At 28.7% G+C, this 27,061-nt stretch overlaps 1 protein-coding gene across 2 annotated transcripts in view; it reads right to left on the bottom strand.

Annotated features, from left to right (window-relative positions):
* Nucleotides 1-25,209, bottom strand: part of LOC109593933 (octopamine receptor beta-3R-like) — a 70,112-nt gene extending 44,903 nt beyond the window's left edge. For both annotated transcript variants that reach the window (XM_049967680.1, XM_049967681.1), the window contains exons 1-2: nt 24,977-25,209; nt 4,932-6,084 (exon numbers count right to left, since the gene is read on the bottom strand). In XM_049967680.1, coding sequence (XP_049823637.1) covers nt 4,932-5,922 — 991 coding nt within the window. In that variant the 5' untranslated portion in view covers nt 5,923-6,084; nt 24,977-25,209. The remainder of the gene's footprint in view (nt 1-4,931; nt 6,085-24,976) is intronic.
* Nucleotides 25,210-27,061: the final 1,852 nt, after the last annotated feature.

Raw genomic sequence — 27,061 nt, 5'->3', positions numbered from 1 at the left:
TGACATATTCTTATTTATAAAACAAAGTGGACTAAACAGATAATTTATTTTATTGATGTGTTTATGATAAAACTAAATTGGTGTATATTTACATATACTAACTTAAAAATTGTTTTACAATTACTAATTATTAAAAAAATTATTAATGATTGATATACATTTAAAATTCTTATATATCATACTTGTTATTTTCAACATAAATTACCTTCAAAAATCTTTAGCTAAGATATAACGATATATCTGGTAAATTTCGAGATATTCTTGTAGATGAAACAAAGTGGATAATTTATTTTATTTTTGTATATTTTGTTAAAAACTAAATTTTATTTATTTTCACATATACTCACTCAAAAACTGTTATATAATTACTAATTACCAAAAAAATACGTTAATAATACTTAAATATCATATTTGGTATTTTTAATATAAGACACTTTCAAAAATCTTTAGCTAAGATATAACAATATTTCTATTATATATTTCTGATTAATTTGTTGATATAGATATTGTTGTTTATAAAACAAAGTGGGCTTATCAAATAATTTATTTTAATGCCGTTTTTATGTTAAAAAAATAATATTTATTCTCACCACGTCTTACCGCATACCCGACAAAATTCCTGGTAATTATTCATTTTAAAAGCGTTAATAAAACCGTAAATTTAAACGGTACAATTCGATCTCGGGCGGCTGCGATCTTTCAGGAGTGAAAAAGGCTATTGAACCGTGATCGAACCAATTTCGCTTAATGCCAGCTGATCAAGTCGAAGTGACTCGTAGCGATCATAAATCAATAAGGACCCGAAAACCTGAAAATTCCCTCACGTCGAAAATATCGTTCGGCGTTTTTAATGGTTCCAAGGAGACGAGACATAATCGACTCGAATTTCCACCCTCCCCCGAAATGAATTATGGCCGAATTAAAAAGTTTCGCGGTGTGAGGGCATGGAGTGCACATACAATGCGGTGAATCGTAAATCTGGTCGGTTGTTTTCTGGAACCGCACGGACGTTTGCGAGTTTTGTGGGTCAAGTTTTATTAAATTTATACCGGCAAAGTAAATACGGTTCGGAAGGATAAGATTTTTGATTGCGATACCAAAAATTGGTTTCGCATTCACTCAATTTCGAAGACGAAATTACGGAACGGAATATGTCAGCGTTTATGACAAAGATGATGATAAAAAATTTTAAAACGGCAGTTTCGTTTCATATAAAAACGAAAAAAGCAAACAAAACGCTGAAATCGGAAAAGTTTATGGGCGCAATAAAGTTTTGTAAACGCGTTTAAAAATGTTATTTATAGGTGAAATATGAAGTAGACAAAACAGAGTGCATTTTTACTTGAAACGTCAGGAAATAAATAAATGTTTGAGGCGTTTTCGGACGTGTTCGTAATTCGTAATAACCACCATAGACTGTAAATCACGTTTACTATCGTAACTTTCGTCATTTTTAGAATTAACGTAAACTCAACGCGGGCACCAACAAATACATAAGGTTAAAAAGTGTTTTCTTTCAAAGTATCTAAAATATGACTCCATTAATTTTTGTAAATGACGCTTAAGTTTTCTATGTTTACTTTTTATGTCATACACAAGAGAAAATCAAATAAAAAATGTTGCTCCTAAAATAAATAACCTAATAAGATTTGCTCAATGGGGCAAGTGTAATGTTATTGTAATTTCAGGTCCATTAAACTGAAAGTCCGAATGAATAATTGTTCGCATCTAAAATTGCGTTCCAGTTTTGATTAATTATAATTTTGGAATTCACGAAGCACAATGTAGGACGTGCATCGAATAAATTCAATTTCACTATACAATTTATTTTATATGTTAGAACTGTTGGAATTTCGACTGACATATTTTTATTTATTTATGAGTCCAATGTAAATTAGGTAAATGTAAATGTTTGCTGTTTAATTTTGTCCTTTTGACAATACTGAACGATTAAAATGTCCGACCATATCGCTTCCATGAAAATTATCAAATATATAAATCGACTATTCTTTTTTAACTTCCGATACTGAAAAATTGTTCTTCAAAGATGAGCTCCTGATTTTAATAGGAATGTTGTTCTCATCTCAGTTTTCCATTTTTTCTTCAGTTCTAGTAATTTCTATTTACATTTCTTATAGGAAATTAAACGCTCTACCAAAAAAGTATTTTACAATTATTTCATAACTCTTATCGTTTGGAAGATATCGGAGATCAGAGTTTGAAGATTTTAACAAAAATTTCTCTTTACTTCTCAATTTTATAACTCTAAGATAAGTAAATATTATAAAATGCGGAACATATATCTTTGTAGGAAATGAAACACTACGCTACAAAAAAGGTCTCTTGCGGTAAATCGATTACTCTAATCATTTAAAAGATATTCACATTCAAATTCCAATGCGTACTGATTTTAATAGTTTTTTTAAATATTTTAAATTTATCCATTTATATCAAGAATTTTGAGATAATTCATTATATATTTAAGAAAAAGTAAAGTTTTTTAAGAAATATCATTAAATTTATCAATATAAAAGAAAAAAAAATAAATATATTAAAACTCACCTATTAATTATTTGTTATATTATTATATGTTATAGTTATATACAAGAAGACACGATCTTGGGGCTTCAAATGCAATGTAGAAATATAAGAGTTGACAAGTCATGAACAACAGAACTACATTCTCAAATTTTCCAGACAAAAAATAGTTAAATTAAATTTTGTGGAATTGATTTTTATTTTAAATAAACACTTTGAAAAATATTAAACTACGATACTAAATTGTGATAAAAGCAAAAGAAAAGGCAATATTGTTATAAAATTGATTAGAATGAAATTAGAAACAAAAGTAAGGCACAACTTTGAAACTGTAATTCTATCAAATTAAACTCAAATTTTTATGAATATTTTGAAAATTCATTGCGATATCTCCTAAATAGTTTACTTATATACGAGTTTATAAAAAAGAAATCTTTGATAAATTCTTCAAAATTTGACCTCCGATAATTTCTAGACTGTAAGAGGGTTTAATTTCCTACAAGAAACATTAATAAAAATTTTATACACGAACAAATAATGACGAGATATGGATTTTGTCATAAGGAAAAAAACTGAACTAAGGAGGACCTTCCTATTAAAATTAAGAGTTCATATTTGGAAAGCTTTTCTTAAAGGTGTCAAAGAACCAATTTTTCATTGTCGGAACTTAAAAAAAATGTTCCACCCTAATATACATATTCATTCAAAATATCATTATTATTATGCTGATTTACTGCCGTTACTAATAGTGTTTTATAAATTTGAATTTTTAATATGAAAACTTACTCAGTGTCAAGAATTAAGCGAAAGCTCAATTGAAATAAAATAACGTTTTGTTAGAAAAGTTATTAAATTTCATCTCTAACGGATTCTTTTCTATCGAAATGTATATAGCTGAATTACACATGAAGAAACTCAAATTTCGTGTATGATTTCACGATTTTCAGCCACCTTAACCTTTTCAGTATTTTTATTAAATAATACATTATTGCAATATCTTAAATTTTACAATTTTATTCGCTTTTCTATTCAATTACAAATATAATATTTGAAGCTTTAAAACCATTTTTTAAGTTTAGAGTTAAATCTTACTGATTTTTTTTCATATAAATTATAAAGTAAAACGATGAAAAAATACTCTGTAATTTAAATATATTATACTTATTTAAAATGATTAATTTTATAATTGAGATACAGAGAATTTGATAAGATTTCTGGTCGGATTCTTTGGATATTTCTCATTTTTTCTGTTTTTATTATGAAAATGTAAAATAGATGTGTAGAACTAACTAGTTCTCTTTAAAGTTATTAATCTTACTTGTATCTTATTAATTAAGTGTTTAGGAATAACATTTTAAAAATTTTTTTAGAAGATATTACAGATTGGTGCCCACCTCTTTTATATTTTTAACTTTTAAAAGTGTTGAAGTATGAATATTTGGTGATGCAGAGATTATAAGATTTATATTTTATCTCAATTTTATTTAGAAACACAAAGCATCATGTCTTGTCTTGTGCGTCTTAACTCTATAAACCAAATTCAACATAAGAATTTTACAAATTTTATTGAACTTGCAACAAATCAAGAACTTGAACTTTGAATATTATTAAAAATTTCGATTGAACAACAGACTGTGTAAAAGGTGTAGTATATTTAAATTATATCTCCTCCCTGCAATTTTTTTTATTAGCAAGTTTCAAGTGAACACTTCAAACTTATTTTTAAATCAGTACTTTGTATAGCGAGAATGAATTTAATTAATTGTCGAACGCAATCATTTTTTCAGGAAATCGTTAAGAAATTTCAAAGAAAATGTCTCATTTATTTCAAGATCATTGTTATAAAAGTACAAAAATTAGTTCCAGGTACAAATAAGACAATTGGAATTAATTTTTTTTTCGGAAATGAGAAGATGATTTTATAACTTTAGAGGGGAGCAAATAGTATCAGATCTTTTATAGTTTCCTATTCTAAAATATCCTACCGACTGAAAAAAATAATGTTGAAATCAGAGTTCAAATCAGAGAACTGAATACAATTCAAAGGGGTATAAAAATTTATCCCCAAATTTAAAATATACATCATATTTTCATTATGAATTCTATCATGATTTTTCTTTTTTTAAATCAATAAACTATTGAATATAAATGAATAACGTGTACACTGAAATTATTTTTTGACGAAAAAATTATTATTCAAATGGTGAAAGTATCTGAAAATCATCAAAAATTATGATAAGAGAAAATTGAACTTGATATTAATAAATTAATACCCAAAAAATATATAAAAAGAGAGTTTTCTGAAAATTAATATACTTAAAACAAATAATTTATTTGAATTTTTTGATTATAGACACCCAAAAAAATTCAAAATCAAAATATATATAACTTACCATTCATGTTTAGTTCGGTGGCAGCTTTGCTGTTATCCCTGGTGTTCAAAGCGGTATTGAATTCCGTCACGGTGGTACCATAGGAAACAGCAGAACCAGAGCTGGTGCTCCTCCTACCATTGATCTGACCGACAGTTGTTAGTTCACCATCAGACGGATGCAAATAGTGTTCACCAAACCGCTCCCGGTACGACGTTCGATGTTGATGTATCGAGTTCAAGATTATGTTCGAAGAGGTCCTCGACAACGCCTTCCTCTGTCTGATCGCCTCCTTGTAGATCCTACAGTACATGGTGACCATGACGACTCCCGGTATCCAGAAACTGATCGAGCTGCTGATCAACGCGTAGTACTTGTTGACCACAAACATGCAGACGTTCGGGTTCTTGATTCTGAATTGAATGTGCTCGTTCGTCGTGTACCACCCCAGGAATATGGGGGTGAAGCTGATCAGCGCCGGCCACATCCAGACGTTGGCGAGCATAAAAGAGACGGTGCGATGGGTCATCGTGATCGGGTACTCGAGAGGTCGCACGATCGCGTAGTACCGATCCACGCTGATGCAGCACAAATGCAAGATCGAGGCGGTCGAAAAGTAAACGTCCAAACTGTTCCAGACGTCGCACATGAAATGCCCGAAGAGCCATTTGCCACCGGTCAGTTCTACACTAGCGTTGAACGTCATCGCGCACAGTGCCACTAGCATGTCAGCCATCGCCAAACTGACGACGTAGTAGTTGGTGATAACCCTCAATTTTCTATGTCTGTGCACACTGATGATCACCAGCGCGTTGCCCAGCACGGCGCTCACGATTATCGTGCCGAATATGAAACCTTTCAGTATCAGGATCACCAGATCAGTCCAATCGGGATGCGGGTTCTCGATGTTGGTCACGTTTGTGCGATTAGCGAGCGTGGCGTTTTGCAGGATCGGTAGGTTGGTGGTTGCAGTCAAAGTCGCCGAGAATGAAGCCATTGCATTCACTATCATTGTGTCTGGTGGTGCCCCGTTTATCGTTCCTTCCACCCTCGCGGTTCACTTGTGGGTCACTACTCTCGCGGTTTCAGGTACACTTTGTCTTTGGAGAAGATTTCTGATTGGATTTGATCGTGCGATTGCGCCAAAATATTCTTCATCTTTGCTAATTTTGCTCTGAAAATGTAAAAGGCGATGTCTTGAATTTGCAAAAACATTTGATGGTTGAATGGGTGTACGTTTATTAGTTTATCTCAGTTTTCTACAATAATTAATCTTACAATTGTTCAGAACAAACAGAAATTCTGTTTCTTTGAGAAGATGTCTGATTTGATGTAAAAATGTAAAAGGGCATGTATTGATAAAACAGGAATATTTAGTGGTTGAATGTTTTGTAGGTACTCATGCCACACATCTTTAAAAATATTTAATTTACAAGTGTTTAACAGCAGAATACACGTTGTTTTGATTCGATGTGATCATGAGATTTGATAATTTTATAATTATAAATAGATTTGATTTTTGAATTATTGTAGTCATACATTTCCATTCTTCTATTTAAAATTATTAATCTTACAAATGTTTACTAGCACAAATTCATATACTTACATTCATAGACATACAGCTTTAGATAAGACTTTGATCACAAGATTTCAGAAAATTGATCCTTTTCTTTGCTATACTTAACTCTGAAAAGTTAAACGAAGAATTGTTGAAGTTGCGTCTAAATTTGGTGATCTCAGTTCTATTCAAAGTGATTAAATTTATACAGTTTAAGAGCAGTCAAATTCTAAGAAACTTTGATTTTTAGAATTTACGAAGCACAATGCAGGATGTGGATCGAATAAATTCAATTTGACTATATGTTATAATTTATTTTATATGTTAGAACTGTTGGAATTTCGATTGACATATTTTTATTTATTTATGGGTTCAATCTAAATTAGGTAAATGTAAACGTTTGCCATTTAATTTTGTCTTTATAGCTATACTGAGAATTAATTTAATTAATTTTTAAACGCAATTAGATTTCCAGGAAGTCGTTAACAAGTTTTCAGGACAATGTATTTCAAGAATATCATTGCAACAAAATACAAAGTATTTTAAAAAATCAATTTCCAGGTTCAAAAAAGACAGAAAAGACAATTAGAGTTCTTTTTGTTTTCAGACATTTAGTTTTCTTTCTACATTATCTAGGAGGTCAAAGTTATAAACGTGATGAAAGGTTTCATCAACACATGACAAATATGGAAAAAGATATGATATCTAGATCAGGCATTATGTGAAGGTATAGGTCCAATAAACAAAAATGTATGAATAATGAAAAATATGTCAAAAGAAAGTTGTCTGAAAATTAATATACTTAATTAATAACAGTAAACCAATTTATGTGAATTTTTATAATAGACGCCCCACAAAAATTCAAACTCAAACCGACTCAAAAAAGATCTACAGAATATGCATCATCTTTACTAATTTTGTTCTGAAAATGTAAAATGTTTTGAATTTGCAAATACATTTGGTGATTGATGGTTTACGTTTACTAGTTCTTCTCAGTCCTCTTCAATAATTAATCTTACAATTGTTTAAATACAGAAATTCTGGTTCTGCGAGAAGATATCTGATATGATGTAAAAATGTGAAATAGCATGAATTGATAAAACAACAGAATACAAATTTTTATTTTTATCGGTTTAATTTTTATTTTGAAAATGTAAAATAGATGTATTATCATTATAAAAACATTTGATTTTTTAATTATTATAGCTATACATTTCGATTTTTCTATTTAAAATTATGCATGCCTTTAGATACGAGTTTGATTATGAGACTTCAGAAAATTGATCCTTTTCTTTTCTATATTTAATAATGAAAAGTTAAACGAAGAATTGTTGAAGTTGCGACAAAATTTGGTTATTGACTGATTAGGTGTATATATTCATCTTAGTTCTATTTAAGATGATTAAATTTATACAGTTTAAGAATAGACAAATTCTGAGAAACTTTGATTTTTAGAAGGTTTATGATTTGGATAACATTTTCTCATCCTTACTTATATTTACTGTGAAAATGTAAAAGAAATTTGTAGAAATAAAAATTAAAAATAAATTGACATTTTTACTCTGAAAAAAGTAAAATGAATAGATAGAAATACAAGAATTGTTGGTTTAGTCTTTAATGTTTAACAAAATAAATTAATTTAATTTTTTTCTAAGAATACTTCAAATTAAATTTGATAACGGCATTTTAGTATAATGATCCTTATTTTTGCTATATTTAACTCTGAAAATTTAAAAAAAGATATGTTGAAATATCAGCAATATTTGGTGACTGAATGAATGTAGGTTCACACACTTATCTCAATTATATTTTAGAAGATTTCTGAATAGATTTAATCGTCGGATTCTGTCAAAATTTACTTATCTTTGTATATTTTTACTCGCAAAATGTAAAATGAATATGTAGAAATTACAAGAACATTTGGTTAAATGAATGTAGGTTTACACATTCAGCTCAGACATCTTTAAAATAATTAATCTTACAAGTGTTTTAGAACAGAAGTTTATGTTTATCTCTCGAGAAGACTTTAAATTTGATTTGACAGTGGTATTCCGGCAAAATGTTCCCCATCTTAGTTAATTCTCCCTCAGAAAATGTAAAAGGTGATGTGTTAAAGTTACAAGAACATTTGGCCGTGGAATTATTGTAGGTTCACACACTCATCTCAAATCCTTATAATTGATTAATTCTACAAGTGCTCAAGAAATTAAGTTTCTTTCACGGCGCACACATACAAGACGCAATTTTCTTCGGTGTGTAACTTTGCAAATTAATGGGGGGCTTATTAAATTCCCAGATATCCAGAGTATTAATTTAATACTGTGGATCTGAGAAGTTGGAGAACGGGCGCAAAACCGGGTAGCAATATTGGGTTATGTGTTATTGATTAAAGCGCAAACGAAATTTATAGGCTTGTTATTTGTGTAATATTCAGCCAGAATAAGCGAAGTTTCCAATGTTTTGCCTAATTTGGTATTAACTGTGCTTAAGCCCGTCTCTCTATTTTAACACTCGCATTCAATTTAACTTTGTGAACGTGCTAAATTTATCCAGTAACAAAATAAGGAAAATAAAGAAACTTGAATTCTGTATTCACCCCCTTACGAGGCTGACTTTTTTCCGGAAGCCAAAAGCAACCGGGCGGTTGCCGACATGTTGATTGTAGACGCACGGGAGAAGAATTAAATTATGCCGAAATATTTCATGAAGACACCCAGTTCCCGATTTCTGCGGATGCTGGTGTAATTTTCCTGGGGTTGAAAAATATGATCCGCGGCTTTATTACGGTTTCACACACTGACTGCTCCCGTAATCCCGGATCAGCTATTATCGTTTTATTAAGCCGCATCGACTGATTGGATTGACAAGCCGATTTATGTGTCAATATCGTCCAATTACCCCTTGTATGTTTGTTGTGACGTTAGATAAACAACGATGCCTAAAAAAACAGACACGTAATGTATTTATAAATAAATAATAGTACGATTTAAAATCAATTAAAAATATTTGTTGCAGCAAAAGTAGCGCCAAACACTGTTAACATGTGTTCGTAATTAACTAAAAAATAAAACAAAACAACTCCATCATTGTGAGTTTAATTGATCGCATTGACTCGAAGGCAACTTCTGTTGTCAACAGCGAATGTTGTGCGCAATTTGCGACATTTGGTGTTTCCACAGGCCCAATTAGGGACCCCCGATATTTATCTTTGCCTTTTCATCCCTCCACTCGTCTGTCCTACCTGTTGTCCTTTATTGCACGCGCAAAACGATTGTCTTCCGAATGAAAATAAGAAATCCCACATACTTGTTCCGTTCTAAATATAACCGTGCATTATTATTTATAGAATTCAGTTTCTGTTTGTGTATTTTATCGAGCCGTTACATTAACTTATTTATTTCCGCAGGTTTCGTTTAATCAACTTCATGCAGTTCTAAAATTACAACCAACTAATGAACAAACATAAATTAATTGTTGTAAACATTGTGTAAATTAGACGGACTGTGATTTAATTGCAAACAAGCTAGACGGACTCGCATTGAATGTACGTTTTAAATTTAATTTAATTGCAACATTAAAATTTGCATTAGTTCACCCAGGGCATAAAGTTTGGATTCGTCCTTAAACTGCGACTTAATTAAATAAAATGTGACCATAATTGAGTTTATAATATTTATTGTTAATAATATACTATATTTGAAATGGGGTTGGCTGGAAATTAAACAGGACTATTAATTAATGCAGAAGGTCTGATGAATGTGAGTTAATAAATAATCAAGGGATGGTCTAATGTATTAAAAATTCATCAAATCACGCACTTATGAATTTGAGATGAGCGAATTACGGTGTGAATCAGTTAAGACGTAGTTACTGTTCATTTTATTATATTAATGCTTTTAATTTTGGTTCAAGGTTACTGAATATATTTGTAAATTTCTATTTCATAGTAAGAGAAATTTAATAAGTAACAATGGAATTAATCGACTAATAAATAATTTATTCGTCGATGTTAAAAATAACCTGAATAATTAGATATGACATATGACTAATGACTATCCTGCAATTGATAGATATTACTGATTAGAACTGTATTCAAAATTTTTAAAATCATGTACATATGAATTTGAGATGAAGGAATTACAGTGTGAATCAGTTAAGTTGTATTTACTTTTCATTTTATTATATCAATGTTTTTAATTTCGGTTCAGGGTTACTGAGTTTATTTATATATTCTTATTATTTATTCCATAGTAAGAGAAAATTAATAAGTAGCAATGGAATTAATCGACTAATAAATAACTTATTTGTCGATATTAAAAATAACCTGAATAATTAGATATGCCATATGACTAATGACTAATGTCTATACACAATTGATATATATTACTGATTAGAACTGTATTAAAAATTCATAAAATCACGCACATATGAATTTGAGATGAACGAATTACAGTGTGAATCAATTAATTTGTATTTACTTTTCATTTTATTATATCAATGTTTTTAATTTCGGTTCAATTGAATTTATTTATATATTCTTATTATTTATTTCATAGTAAGAGAAAATTAATAAGTAGCAATTGAATTAATCGATTATTAAAAATTCATAAAATCATGCACTTATGAATTTGACAAGAGCGAATTACACTGTGAATTAGTTAAGATGTAGTTACTGTTCATTACATTATATTAATGCTTTTAATTTTGATTTAGGGTTAGTGAATATATTTATATGTTATATTCTTATTATTTATTTCATAGTAAGAGAAAATTAATAAATAGCAATGGAATTAATCGACTAATAAATAACTTATTCGTCGACATTAAAAACAACCTGAATAATTAAATATGAGATATGACTAATGATTAATGACTACCCTGCAATTTATAGATATTACTGAATGGAACTGTATTATGAATTTGAGATGAGCGAATTACACTGTGAATTAGTTAAGATGTAGTTACTTTTCATTTTATTATATTAATGCTTTTAATTTTGGTTCAGGGTTACTGAATATATTTATATGTTATATTCTTATTATTTATTTTATAATAAGAAGAAATTAATAAGTAGCAATGGAATTAATCGACTAATAAATAACTTATTCGTCGATTATTAGTAATGACTATCCTGCAATTGATAGACATTACTAAATGGAACTGATGTATGTTCAATTGACAATTGAAATCAGTTGTATGAAAAGTAAATTAAATAAACATTAGTCGTATTGACTGATTATTGATTGATTTTGGTGGTTGATTATTCAACTGATTTCTGTACACTGACGCTTATTCAAAACAGTTGTTAGTTGAGTAGTAGGTTACTGAATTATATTAATTATTGAATTTTTATGAAACCTACAAATAAAGTAACAAGCATGTTTTAATGAAGCTTTTTTCGTATTACGATTGAAAATATTCAATTTAAATACATGTGCAAAGGAAAACAGAAGTTTAATGTTTTTTTAACATGCAATATATTTTTGTCAAAAACTACCAAAATGGTTTTTAAATATTTTGATATATAACATAATCTCACAATTATTGAAGAATAAAAATAAAAGGTTATTGTGATTTCTAAAGAAATTTCATTATTAACTTTTCTAAAACTACACTCAAAAATTGTGTGACAAAGTCATTGAAAACATACATAAAAACATACGTAAAAAACGTGAATATACTATACTAAAAAATTATAAATTCATATAAAATATATACAATGTTGTTATGTAAATTATATTAATAAGCAATTGAACTTTATTCCCAAAGAAAAAGTTCAGTATTCTGTTGGAGTGTCATGTAATTTATTATTTGTGATAAGCAATCAAAATGTATCACTATGTACTAAAAGGAAAAGTTTTTAATTCACTTATGTACTTTCCGAGAGGATAAATTGATAATCGATTAGATCCTGTCGATTCTGATTTTCGTTCCTGCAATTTCCAAAACCGGAATTTTCCCAACATAAAAGAGATATACGGGGAAAGTCTCAAAAGCTCTTGACTTAATAAAAAAAAATGAGAAAGAATTATTCCTCCACATAGTCCTTTTTTAGCCATTTTTCCAAGCTTTGATACCCTGCTTGAGTGAGTGAGCAAAAGCAAACTCCACCATAAATACTAATTAATTTAGTCAAGAATTAAAAAATAATATTATCTCTAGTCAGATCTAACTCTTTTCGGACTGTCTTGATATAAAAAGTATTGAGAATTTGTGCAGCTGGATTTTTAATTATCAAACAAGTACTGTAAATAAAATTTTTCTTTTTATATTTTAACAATTAAAATGTTTTGCCCTAACGGAAAATTATAAATGAAGGCTAGTATTGTTAGTAACGTTATCTATACTGGTGTAATTTATCTTTAACTCTGACTCTGACCAGAACTATTGAAGACAACGCCAAAACTTGTTAGCTGAAAACGTAACAAAATATCAACAGTTTCGTTTGCGAAGGCGCATCGTTCGTAATTAACGTTGCCCGTGGAAATTTGAGAGTGTTTCGTTATCGTGCTTTCGAAATTCGTTTCGATTCGTTAACGTGCGCCGAACAGGACGGGCCGCATTTGCAATTCATAAGTCGCCCAGTTCTGCGTTTGCGAATATTCCACCTTGTTAGCAGTTATGAATTGTTTTCCGACAACTTTACTTTTAATGCTGCGCATTACACGGACTTGTTAACGATGGAGAGCGCAACTTTAATCATCGCGATTCGACTTAATTAACAAGTGTTGCTTCGTTGTTCATTCATCTCTTTTCTTATTACTTCGCCGGATTATGATAAACAGCCTCTTTTTGTTGTTTGGATTACACGTTTTTATCATCTAACTGAAACTGTTCAAAAGTTGCCTAATATTAATACCTAATTGGGTAACCAACAACTTAAATATAAATTCATGCAAAATAATATGATAAAAACTGAGATTTAATCCCTTTTAATAATTGGACTATTAGTAATTTAAATATAAATGGAATAACTATAAATGTTAATTCGTGAAATTTAAGATGATGAAAACCGTGAGTTTGAATCCCTTTGAATTGCACCTGAAGTTATTTTTAAATACCACAAGAAACTTTTCAAGTAGAGTCTATAGCGGATTATTAGTAAAGTAAATTAAATAAATATAAATGTTAAATCCTGGAATATAAGATGATAAAAAGTGTGAAGTGGAATCTCTTTAAATTGCGTCTAAAAATATTTTTAATATCACAAAAAGCGCTTCAAACAATGTTTAAACAAGTTGATTATAATTATAATAAATAGCCCCTCGTCATATTTGGATTATAATTTTTTATCTCATCAAGTGTTATCTAGTCAATATCTAATTGGATTATTAATAATTTCAATTTAAACGCATTAAATATTAATATTAAATTATTTAAATCTAAAATTTCAAAATCTGAGAGCTTAAATTACTTTTAATTACGTTTATAAAGATGTTGTAAAATCTATAAGTAACTCTTCAAAACATTATCTAAACAAAAATGAAATAAAGTTTCTCTTTTATTTATTGTTTTAGTAGATTCAGTCTAGAAATATTTTGTAGATCTCATTGTCTATAGAAATATGAATCTAGTATAATTTAGTTTTAGTGAATTATGATAAAGAAACTGTTTTCTTGTTTGAATTACATTCAAATTTATACAAAATCTATTAATATAAATATCTGTAATAATTGGATTTTTATTAATTTAATGTTATGAATGAAAAATTAATGTTAAATAATGGAGTATAAGATGATAAAAGGTGTGAGCTTGAATCCCTTCTAATTGCGTCTAAAAATATTTTTTAATATCACAAGAAGCTCTTCAAGCAATGTTTAAACAAGTGTGTGGGCAGTAAAAGTTCGTCTCTTTTCTCTTTACTTCAGTAGATTATAATTATAATAAATAGCCCCTCATCATATTTGGATATAATTTTTATCTGATCAAACTGGTTAACTGTTATCTAGTTCTTATCTAATTGGATTATTAATAATTTGAAGTCAAACGAAGTAAATATAAATCTTAAATTATTCAAATAAAAAATTTCAAATTCTGCGGGCTTGAATTACTTTTGTTTACGTTTATAAAGATGTTGTAAAGCCCATAAGTAACTCTTCAAAACATTAGCTAAACAAAAATAAAGTGAACTTTACCTTTTATTTATTGTTTTAGTAGATTCCGACTAAAAATATTTTGTAAATCTTATTGTCTATAAAAATATGAATCTAGTATAATTTAGTTTTAGTGAATTATGATAAAGAAAATATGTTTTCTGTTTAGAATTCCATTCAGACCTAACTAAATCTATTAATATAAATACCTGTAATGAATTTTTAGTAACTTAATGTTAATAACTGAATAATAAATGTTAAATAATGGAGTCTAAGATGATAAAAAGTTGTGAGCTTGAATCCCTTCTAATTGCGTCTAAAAATATTTCTCAAATCCCCTAAGAAACTCGTCAAGCATTGTCTAAACAAGTATGAATGTAGTAAAAGTGAATTCAGCGGGAGCCGTAGACGAGAGCCGCTAAATTAAATAATAATCCCGCAATAATCCCGACGTCGGGACGCGTATAAAACACCTTTTGTAATAATTGAATAAATTTAAATAATCGAGTGAGGTTAGATTTTGAATAAAATAAACAAGCGCTTGTTTAAACGGCATTGTGTTCGGTGGCGAAACGAACGAACGAACGATCGATAAACGTCCCACCGACGAACCCTCGAAAAACCAGCCCCTTTGTTCGGATCCGCGTCCAAACAAAAACTTCACACTTCTGCACAACCTAAACACTCGTCTATGCAAATTATTTTGATTTCGTCGCCTCGTCATTATAATAAATTGACTTTGCCGCTTCACCTTTTTTTCTCATCAGCTTTCTTATTTTCCACACTAATACTGAGCCAACAGTTCTGTTTGTTTGTCAATTTCAATTTTAAATTACACCCAATTTATTATCGTTGTATTCGAATCAACTCGTGTTACACTAAATTTGTTCCAGATTCGTCTGTTTCAAGTCATGACGCTAGAACACTCTCCCAATTGGTTCTATTAAATATTAATTAAGAAGATTCAGTTTTCAGAATTCCAGACGTTTTATCTTAACCGTCCAGGAAATTATGATAGATGAGTCAGCGAAATTAGAAATGCGCCGTCGTCCTGGAATTTATTATTGTTCTTTCCACATTTCTGAACGTTCAGGCATTTTTAATGGCATAAGTTTAATTTATGACCAATCAAAATTAACAACGACACTCACAAATTTATACATGCGTGTGTCCGAGGTCGGATAATATGATTCCAACAACGCATATACTTTCGAAATAACGGAATTTCTATTGTCAGAAACAATAGTTTTAATGTGGCCGGAAGGATTCATAAACGTGATTTAAATGTCCTTTGCACATTTAGGACAATTGCATTGCGGTGAATTATTCACACACTGTTATCTTCCGTCTCCATACAACATTATATTCAGACCGTTTCAAAATTACAACAACAAATATTATTATTTTTTCCACTCATTTCCATTTATATTAATCCGGAATGAAAAACGAACGATATGAAATAGGATAAGGAAACTTTCGTAATGTACAAAATGTGATCCACCCCTTTGTTTCAACTCCAAAGATAAAAGATCCGGGAGAAAGAAATGATACTCGGGAAGATTAAAACTGAAAACCTCAATTAAGACACGAACTTTCGAGACAAACCGCTGGTTTCTTTTTTTTAGTTAGTGATTTTAATAAAGTTTTACCGGGGTTTTAATTAAAAGTTTTTCTTTTTTGATTTTGGTGAGTATAAGTTTATTAGTAGTAACGGAGTTGAAGAAATTAGTTGATTAAGATTTACTGTCGCAAATTATATTTATAAATAATATATTTATTATGTTTAATTATGTTTTATTAAACTGATTTACATGATTCTCTCTTAATTATATACTTGAAATGTTTGTAATTGATTAAGCTGGCTACCATTAAATTCTAATTCACTTACTTTTCCCATGAAATATTATTTATCTCCATTGAGCTTGTGGACGTAGTTTTATTAAACATGATAAACTAAAAAATACAGATTTTCGTATTCAGTGTGTAAGAATTATTTTAAAAAAATGTAAGAGAAAATTTCACTTAAAATTTAAATCAATATACACACAAGTTAAAAATTTGGCGGATGCGTCGGTTGATTGTGCATCAATAGCAGTAGCATCAATTTTTTTGTACTCGTACAAACAAAAGATTATTTGATGTTCATTCAAAAGCAACAAAAGTTTAAATTTGATTTTTATTTATGTATGTAGGCCTCGAGCTGTTTGACGAATTTCTACACACACGTGTCCTCTCCCCTTGTTTTCCAGTTTTGTTCTTTTGATCTTGAGTATCTTCTGACAAACCTATTTTATTTTATTTCACTTAAAAAAAAATATTTTGAAACCCATTAATTTTCAATTATTACGGAACCTTGAAAGGAAAACCAATACTTTAAATTATGCATAATGGAAATGTTCACTGTTTGTTAATATGTTAGTTAAAGGTAGTGAAACATTCTTAATTACATTTAGATTAACCAACAAACCAAAATGTTTTCGAGGTTTGATTAGAACCATTTAATGTATATTATTCAATTGTTAATCAAGTGTATAACGGTCCGTTTATACAATTCTTGCATTTAGACTACGAATGGGGTAAATAAATTCATAGTGCATACAAAATAAGGAACAATACATTGCAATCTTGCAATACAAAAGCTTAGTGAATATTGTATACATGCAAAACAATACGTTAATTATCCAGTATGATTTAATATTCTATCGAATTCAATTTGTGGTTATATTATATTTAATAGGATTCGATAATTGTTACTAGACTAGTTAATAATAATACTTGTTTACGGCAATTTAAATTAACGAATTTTAATTAAAAATAAATAAGCATTATTATGCAAATAAAATAGTTTTTGCTATATAAAAAGGGGTAGTAGTTTTAGTGATGCACTTTGTATTTAGTTTTTCGTGTGGTTCAGCCGCTGGGAAAATAAAGTTTCTCTTAGGCCAAAATAAGAATGCTTAAGTTCAGTGAGTGGTTTTCGTTGAAAGCTCCTAAAACCTATATTTTATTCTTTTGTATCTGCACAAGTGTGTCTCGAATGGTTCTTTTAATAATTAATTGCCACAATTTGGGTGGATAAATTGAATTCTTTGAAGTAGTCAGTCAACTTGACAGATATGTATAGATAATATAACAGTAGTTTAGGGATATTTAGACAGATTAAGTTGTTTATTATGTTGACTAGTTAGTTGTCGGCTTAGAAGAAGATAGATGGGTTTGATTATGTATTAACACTTTCCCCATTAATCAGACCGTTATTAAATTGTGTTTGTTGGTTATAAAAAACCCACAGAACTACGACGTAATTTATGTTTTTATTAAAGTATGTTTATAAATACTCATGATTGTGAAAAAAAGTGGAAACATATTTATGTGCTGCCTCAAATAGAGATCAATTTGAGTGTGAAATTATGTTTCAGGTGAGCCATTATAGAATTTCGAAGTATCGACTATTTAATCACGTTTGATGCGCTGTAATAACGAATCATGAATTTTAAATTTGAATGGACCACAATGGAAGACAATTAGACAGTTATTACCGATTTTTTATTCACTCGATTTTTTTTATTTATTATTAACTTCTTCGTGCCATTTAAATCAGTAAAATTAAACGTAAAAATTATTATTAAATAAACATAATAAGGTGATAAAATCGTTGATAATTTTCCGCTTGCAATTTTGAAATTTTATCGCGGCTCAGGTGTCAATGTAATCAAATTTTCTCGAGTGCTATATTAAAATTTCATAAATGCACTTTAAAAGACATTGTCGGGAAAATAGGTTTCAAAACGTAATGCAATACACGTGTATTATAAACTCTTCACCTTTCTAACAACTTGATTTGTTACAATATGTGCACGAGCTATTGGAAAATATTGGAAAAGTTCAGGCGAGTTCTGTTATCAGAAAATTGTGCAATTTAGTACTTTGAAGTTTTGTTTTGTAATTTCAATATTGTGGATATACATAAAATTTGTTTCAGAATATATATTGATTTTCTTGATGAGAAAATCGTATTGTTTTCAAACGTTCAATTAATGATACTAGTTTACAGTTTTAATTTCACATTAAAATCTCTGAAAAAGTTGTATTTTTTTATGGGAGTTTGATCTGTAGAGTTAAAATAGGTAAATATTTTAATCCATTGTTAACTTCTTGTTGACCTGCGTAATTAAATTTATTGAATATAAAATATTTTTGTTTTTTCAAATGTTCTCTTTCAAATTTTAAGAATAAAAATATTATTTATAAGGTTATGTCGCAGAATGATAATAAAAAATGTACACAATGTTTATTTAATTTGTACTCATACTCTATAAACAAATGTTCTCACAAGTAGAGAGTTATTGACATCTAAGTTCTTCAATTTTTTGTTATATAGAAATGTATATGAAGAGTATTCAATATAATTCTACGTACTTCGATAAAAATTTAATTATCAACAATTTAAACTTTAAACTCTTTTCCTAATGGCCAAATTGAATGTATATAATATTTTAATTTGGATAAGGACGACAAAAGCAGGTTTATTTGGTAAACAAAGCAATGATTATATTATTAAAATAAAAAGATTGACATATATAAAAAATACTAAATGAATGTTTCAGAAAACGATAAGATATTGAAGTACACATCGAGTAACATCTAAAGTCTCTAGATTTATATTAGGCCAAGATTTATTTGAAAATGATTTAACATAATTCTATCTTCTTCGTTAAAAATTAAATTAACAACAATCAAGCACTGATGTCGAAAATTGTTCTTTATGACTACATTAAATGTGTGTAATCTAATTTAACCAGAGAGACAGTAACCTTAATTAGAAGAAAACCAGGGTAATTTGGTATTCTTAACTTACAAACCACTGATTATAACATGAAAATGCAATAAAAATGATGAGAGACTGATGTGTTTAAAAATTTTTAACTTGGATTTGAGAGTATTTAAACAGATAAGATGAAATACGTAGTAACATCTAATGTTTGAGCTTAGAGATGATTCAACAAAATTCTTCTTGCTTTAATAAAAAAAATTCTAAATAATAATTTAATTAATTTAATTTCATATACTTTAATAACAAGTAAAGAAGGAGAATTAACATAGGTAAACATATATTACGAATCAGTGATTTTACATAAAAATATAAAAAAATAGGAGATATTGACATGTATAAAAAAATCTACATCAGATTACGGATTTGAGGGATAATATATTGAAATGGCTCCTACGAAGTCTTCGTAAGGTTTTTTATTTGACTGATATTTATATGGAGAGACTTTAACATAATTCTGTTTACTTCGATAAGACCTGGATTAGATAGAAGTAGAAATTTCAACGATAAAAAAGCAGGACAATTGTGAAAAAACACTTTGCAGACCTGTTATTATTGCATTAATATATAAGAAAGAAATTGATATATACAAAAAAATTTTTATTTAATTTAGCCTCAGTTATGGCACAAAATAAGGAAAATTTGTGAAAATGAGTATTATAAATTGTTCGTCGGACAAGTGTATTCTAACAGCTAGAAAACTGTTATTCGTGGGTGAAATTTTTAGGGCACGTTCATGTTCTCTTTCTCTCTTCTCACGAGTCTTTTTAAAATTAATCATGCATATGTTAATCGTAAAATAGTCGTAAAATTGTACAAAATTTATTTTAAATTATATTTATATTAATCTATACGTTACTTGATTTTTAACATATGTGATTTCTTTTCGAACTCTTTTTAAATGTCAGGGTGTGGTCGCACAGTGGGTTTGAAGCTTAAATGAATGCTGCGTGTTTATATGAAAAACTAATAAAATATTCGTAAATTAAATTAAATTAATTAATTAAACGGTTGACTAAATAATCCCTGTGTAGAATTTTAGAGAATAGTAACTCATATCATAAATTGAATAATATTCAAATGAATTGTATTAAAGTTTTTTAGACCAAGTACATTATTATTTAGATTAGGATATCTTTAGGAAAACTCTTAAATTAGTTTGGTAACAATGTTGATAAAAGGAACATTTATTTAGTTCATCTGATTGGTTGAAGTAGGATCGTTGTTGACCAGAATTTTTCTAGATACAAGTCTTTTAGTTTTTATTTTACTTACTGTTTATTGAATCAATTTTTAAAATTTCAACCTCTTTACCAAGTATTTAAGTTAATTTTAAATCATTCAATTTCATATTTTTATTTGTTTTGTTTTTTTTTCTTATATTTATATGTTAATATAGTTAGGTTGTTTGAACCTGAATTTTAACTAGTCCCGTCTTATAAATTGAAGAGCAGTAAAACAGTGAGTAATTGACTAATATTTCGGTTTGGTGCAAGATTTGAAGAGTATTGTGTGTGAGACATCATATTAGTTGAAGAAGATCTGTTCAACGAAAACAAAGGTTAGTGATATTGAAATTAATTGAATGAAAATTGTTCATCATCATCGATTGTTTTACCGATTTATTATCTATAGTAATCAAATTACCATCGGTAACCCCTTACAGCATGTGTTAAAATGTTGGTAAAAGTGCCCACTACATACATGTAAATGAAGAAAGTATTAATTGCTAAATTCTCATAGTTAAAATGTCGAATCGAATTATTCTATTTTAATTCTTTATTTCTATGTAATTTGGTGGTGTTATTAATCGCAACATCCACGTTCATCAATTTTCATTTAAAAATACGAAAGTAAATAAAATAAATGTTATGCTACGAAGAAAATTAATCTGAAGAAGAAATACGAGATGATCATTCAGCGCATATAAATATAATTGCATCGGCACAATAACGCGTTCGGGATTTCGCGCACCTCCCATTCTTTTCCCCCGCCGAGGATCATTACATCCTTTCCCAACGCTCGGCACAATAATAACTCGGATACATTTCGAATTAGACTCCGAAATCCGTTTTCTCTTGCCGGTGCACGTTCTTACGTCGCACAAAGCCACTCCATTTTAGTTTTTCCTTTCGTTTCTTTTTTTCTAAATTATTTTTCTTTTGTTGCCCGCTACGTGTATTTATTGCGTTCGGCGGGGATGGATAATGCGATCGGCCATTTCTAATTCCGTCTTGTCTTTATTTTCGCATTGATCTCGCGATTTTCTAACGGAATTTTCAATTTTGCTACGTTATACAGGCGAGTTTTGTATTATTAAGGGCCTACGCGATAAAGCTAGTAGTACAAATATCTTTAAAATTTGTTTAAAATACTCGTTCAACATTAAATTCGTATGAAGTTAAAAGCTCGTTTTGTGTGCTTACCGAAATTAAGTTTCTAGTTGCTTAATTTTAAGTTCCTAAGCCTTAAAGTTTAAACATAACTTTTCCGATTACAAATTAATTTGGAACGGAAAAAAAATATTAATTCGATTTTGAGGCAGATAATTAAAATGGCGAATTATGAATTCGAGTTAATGGAATCGTTTTGTTTAAACTCGAGATTAAGAAAACATTATCCAAACCCGAAAAACAATCTACAATTTATGAGAAAGAATAAAATTATGAAGCTTTTGTATAAATATCGTTACTGAAATGACTCACTTAAAACAAATAAATAATAAATAAAGAAGCAGCTTCGTTACTCTTGTTTACTTGTTAAAAATTCAAGTCCATAAGAGGTTTTGACTTGGGACGTTGAAATTTACCAACATTTTAAACTTTCATTATTCAACCTCATTAAATTGCAATTAGGTCTGTTGTAGGACCCTCTTAAAAATGGGGATGACACTTTGTCCTTTTAACTGCTGTACTTCTCGTGCCATTCATTAATTATTACATAAACCAAACAAGTGTTTATGATCTCGGATGAAAATGAATGGTTCCAATAAAGGCACGGCAAAACATCCTACTCGATTAATCGACAATCGCATCTACCTTCGACAAATATGTATCACAAACAGTATCCAATTTATCCTCGGGACAAAAAATCGAGTAAAAAAAGCGTGAGTGGATGCATGTCAGCTTTTATCTCGTCGCACGCACGAAAATCAGACTGCGGGATTTGTTCGACCCCTCGAACATTCGTCGAAATAACCATCCACCGTCCATATCGATTCCGAACGCAAACAATACGATGTTTTATTGACGAATCGGTTATTATTGCAGTTTTTTTTATTGTTGGTTTTGTCTTGAATTGTTTCGCATGACAATGTTTGACGAGAGGATGAATTCTGGGCAAGAATCTTTTTGTATATATATCGAATCATTTTGTTAAATTCTTATATTTATTATATTTTAAAAATTTCTTTCAATTCAAATTTTGTATTAAATATTAGGTAAGTAAATATTTTTGCTGTTCATATATTGTTGTTTTATAATTTATTTTATGTTATATGTCATAATATTGTTTTGAAGAATAATTTATAATTTTATTTGTTAATTATTATTTTTAAAGTTCTTAATAAAATGTATGTGTATGCGCTTTTTTATTTTTATTATTATTTGATATAATTGTGCATTTAAATTTCAAAATATAAAAATAAAAATATTTATGTATTTATTTCTAAATTTCTAATGAAATATTTATTTCATTCAATTATTATGTTTTCCCGTTAAAGAAATTCAAAGTATTTGTTTTTGAAACTACATAACTACTACTAGTAATACAAAAACATTTAAACACATTTATAGTATTGAAAAATACACCAATAATACAAAATAAAAGGACATAAATTTAAGTTAAAATATTTTATGATATAAATAATCCATCATACATTTTGTTAAAATTTTATATATATATATATATATATATATATATATTTAATGTATTGCATTCTTTTGTTGTTGGTTTTATTTTGAATACTTTCATAGTAGAATAATTTATGAATTTGTTTGTTAATAATTATTTTTAAATTTCTTAATAAAATACGTATACGCATTTTTATTTTTATTATTATTTGATATAATTTTGCATTTAGACTTCAAAATATGAAAATAAAAACTATTTATATATTTATTTTTAATCAAATATTTATTTCATTCAATTATTATGATTTTCCGTTAAAGAAATATATTCAAAGTATTTTTTTAAGAGTACATAACGACTATTAATATTACAAAAAGATAATAATAATAATAATAATAATAATATATTTAAAACACATTTTATAGTATTTAAAAATACACCAATAGTACTAAATAAAAGCACATAAATTTAAATTAAAATATATTATAATATAAATAAACCATCATACATTTTATTAAAATAATGTTATTTAATGTATTGCATTTCTTTTGTTGTTGGCATTCTTTTGAATCCTTTTATAGGAGAATAATTTACAATTATATTTAAATTTTTTAATAAAATACGTATACGCTTTTTATTTTTATTATTATTTGATATAATTGTGCATTTAGACTTCAAAATATAAAAATAAAAATTATTTATATATTTATTATTAAATTTTTAATCAAATACTTATTTCATTCAATCATTATATTTAAAGTATTTGTTTTTAGAAGTATATAACTACTGCTAGTATTACAAAAAGATAATAATAATAATAATAATATATTTAAAACACATTTTTTAGTAATTAAAAAGACACCAATAATACTAAATAAAAGGACATAAATTTAAATTAAATGTATTATGATATAAATAAACCATCATACATTTTGTAAAAATAATGTTATTTAATGTATTGCATTTCTTTTGTTGCTGGTTTTGTTTTGAATCCTTTCATAGGACAATAATTTATTTTATTTTATTTTATTTTAATTGAATATTTTCATTAATATTGAAATATATATTTTGATATTTTTAATATTTCATAAATATCTATTTAATATTTATTTAACGATATTTTTTATTTATGATTCTACAGGATGTAAAAGGCATATATAGTCCAAAATAGAAAAATAAAAAATGTAATATAATAATATATAAAAATTTAAAATATTTAGATATTAACAATATCTCTTTTTAAATATTAGAAAAAATCTATTAAATATTTATCTAATAAATATAAGAATATTTTAATACTTTTAAGCAATAATTAAAAAATACGTAAAAAATATAAATTAAAAACATTTATAATACAGTAAACTATCATAAATTTTAATACAAAATAATTGAGTCTATTTGTAATTAATCTTGATTAATTTTGAATAAAGAATAAAAGGGTTAAAACAATTTGTGTCACTGAAGCTAAATCCATGAACGTCTACTCAGTGTTACATAACTTCTGTTTATCAATTACTTTCGTACGTTTTATTCTTTTGTTACTTCAAGTTTCATTTCCAAATTAGCATAATTAAAAATGGTAATTTTTTGTATTTGAACTAGGTAGTTTATTTTTAATATTTTAACATAAATTTTAGTTGGATAATTTATTTAATTTAACGTTGACAATTATTATCTTATCAAAAAGATAATACAAATTTATTTAAGGAAAAAATAAAAGAAAAAAGTTACTAACAAATCCTTGACGGAGTCCTTGAATCTTGTCTAGCCTCACCACAACTCCTTCCAAAAATTCCTCCAAAAACTCATCCAAAAAAATACTCAAAAAATCCCACAAAAATTCACACAGCTGCGCACCACCGCGACCCCGACAAAAATTAAAAAAATAAAAAAATAAAATAAGTTGACCCAAAAAATTTTACACGATATTCGGTCCGTCGCGACGCCGATCGGTGCCGCGATGCGATAGATGAGCGGTGCAGAGGGTCGTCAGGACGCAATCGTCCGTCCGCAGTCAGACTGGCGTCCCGGTGGTACACGGGAACCGGCGACGCTCTCGACGACGACGCAAGCGCCCCCGCGACTCCCGAGTCGGCGTCTCCTGAGTCCGGACTCCGGACCGGCTTTCGATTCCGAATTTGGGCCCCCGTCACTTACGTGATTGCCGGTGGTGTTCATTCATTCCGGTTTCATTCAGTCAACGGTTTTTTTTTTAATGTCCCGTATATGTACTTTGAGTAATCAGGTTGATTGAGTGTTTCAATGATCGTTTGAAAATTGTCCTGCAAGTAGAAAATACTAAATAAAAGTTGTTTTGAAGCTTTTAAACTGTACTTAAACCATTTGGGAACTTAAGAAATTTCCTCCATAACGTACACACGTTTTTATGTGAATATAATTGATTTTTGTTACCTGTGAATTGGCAACAGACAGTAAAAATACTAAAATAGAAAATTGCTTCACTTCACGTAATAAACTTGGGTGTAAAGTAAATTATCGATTAGTCGGTGGTTACTTTAGTAACCTTCGAACTAGTGATCTTAGCTGTTGTTGACCTACACCTAGTTCGACTCGATGCAAGTGTACAAGTGCAACCATCAATCATTCGAGCGCGACTTTCCCACTGATTAACTTCCGGCACTGGATAAATGCCCTTTCGACTTTGCTGTCTGCCTTTTACATTTCGAGAAAAATGCTAATCGGCATTAAGGGATTCCGCTCGAACGCGTAGGTTTCTAATCGATGTGGACTTATCGGAGGAAATAAATTCAGTTCGTGGTAAACAAGGAGCGCAGTTTTATTTATAACTCGTTGTTCTCTCCTACTGGAAATCAAATCAAATGCGACGAGATGTACATATTCAAACACTAAAATGGGTATAAAAAAGTGAAACATCAATAAATCATTTCGGCTTTATGACACACAAATCCGACGTGATAAAGGAAAATTTTAAATTGTAATTTTCCGCCTGGACACTCTCACGAACGATTCGAAGCTTACAAATGGAACGGTTCGGGCTTAATTCTTTAAGCACACCCTCACTACTTCCGGATTTAATTAAATTTTCATTTTTATATTTTCCAATCGGGATTTTAAGATTCATTAATCCCAAGCGAACTTTTGTCTTTCTTTCAAAGCATTTTATAATGTACTAGGCGACAGATTATAAAAATGTATTAACTTAATTAATTAAATTAATTAATCAGATGGTTATCGTCTTAGTTTAGGGACGTGTTTGTCAAGTTTTGTGAATGTAAATTTCTCAGCTTTCGCAACATGCAAACTTGGAATCTGTTTTTAAAATCGAATAAATTTGTAGTTCATATACAAGGTCCGCAGACTTATGACAGATCTTTAGAGATTTGTGAGGATAACAAATTTATGTGCATGGAGATGAAAATTTTATCTTTCGCAGAGGCCTGGTACCTACGCAAATTAGGTACACTCGAAACTTCATCGTGACCAACTGTGACATTCAAATAAGAATTATGGTAACAATTATGAGGGTTTTTATTAAATAAAATTTGTATAAATGAATTGAAATTCTGGGTAGATTAAAAACTACAAATTTTGGTGAATGCGTCAGTTTTAAAGGATTTTATCTGGATTTTGTCTCTACATAAATATTAGGACATGTTACTCTATACAGGGTGTTTCCGAGAGGTTTGTACAGAATGTTGTTGCGGGTTGTAGTTCATATACAACGTCAGCAGACTTACTTCTTTAGAAATTTGTGAGGGTAACAAATTTATGCGCATGGAGTTGCACTGGCGTCGTACCTATGCAAATTAGGTACACGAATACTCGAAATTTCACTATG

This window comes from Aethina tumida, chromosome 5 (assembly GCF_024364675.1).
Source record: "Aethina tumida isolate Nest 87 chromosome 5, icAetTumi1.1, whole genome shotgun sequence".
Lineage (NCBI taxonomy): Eukaryota > Metazoa > Arthropoda > Insecta > Coleoptera > Nitidulidae > Aethina > Aethina tumida.
The sequence above is the reverse complement of the archived record's forward strand: the minus strand, read 5'-3'. Positions and strand labels throughout refer to the sequence as shown.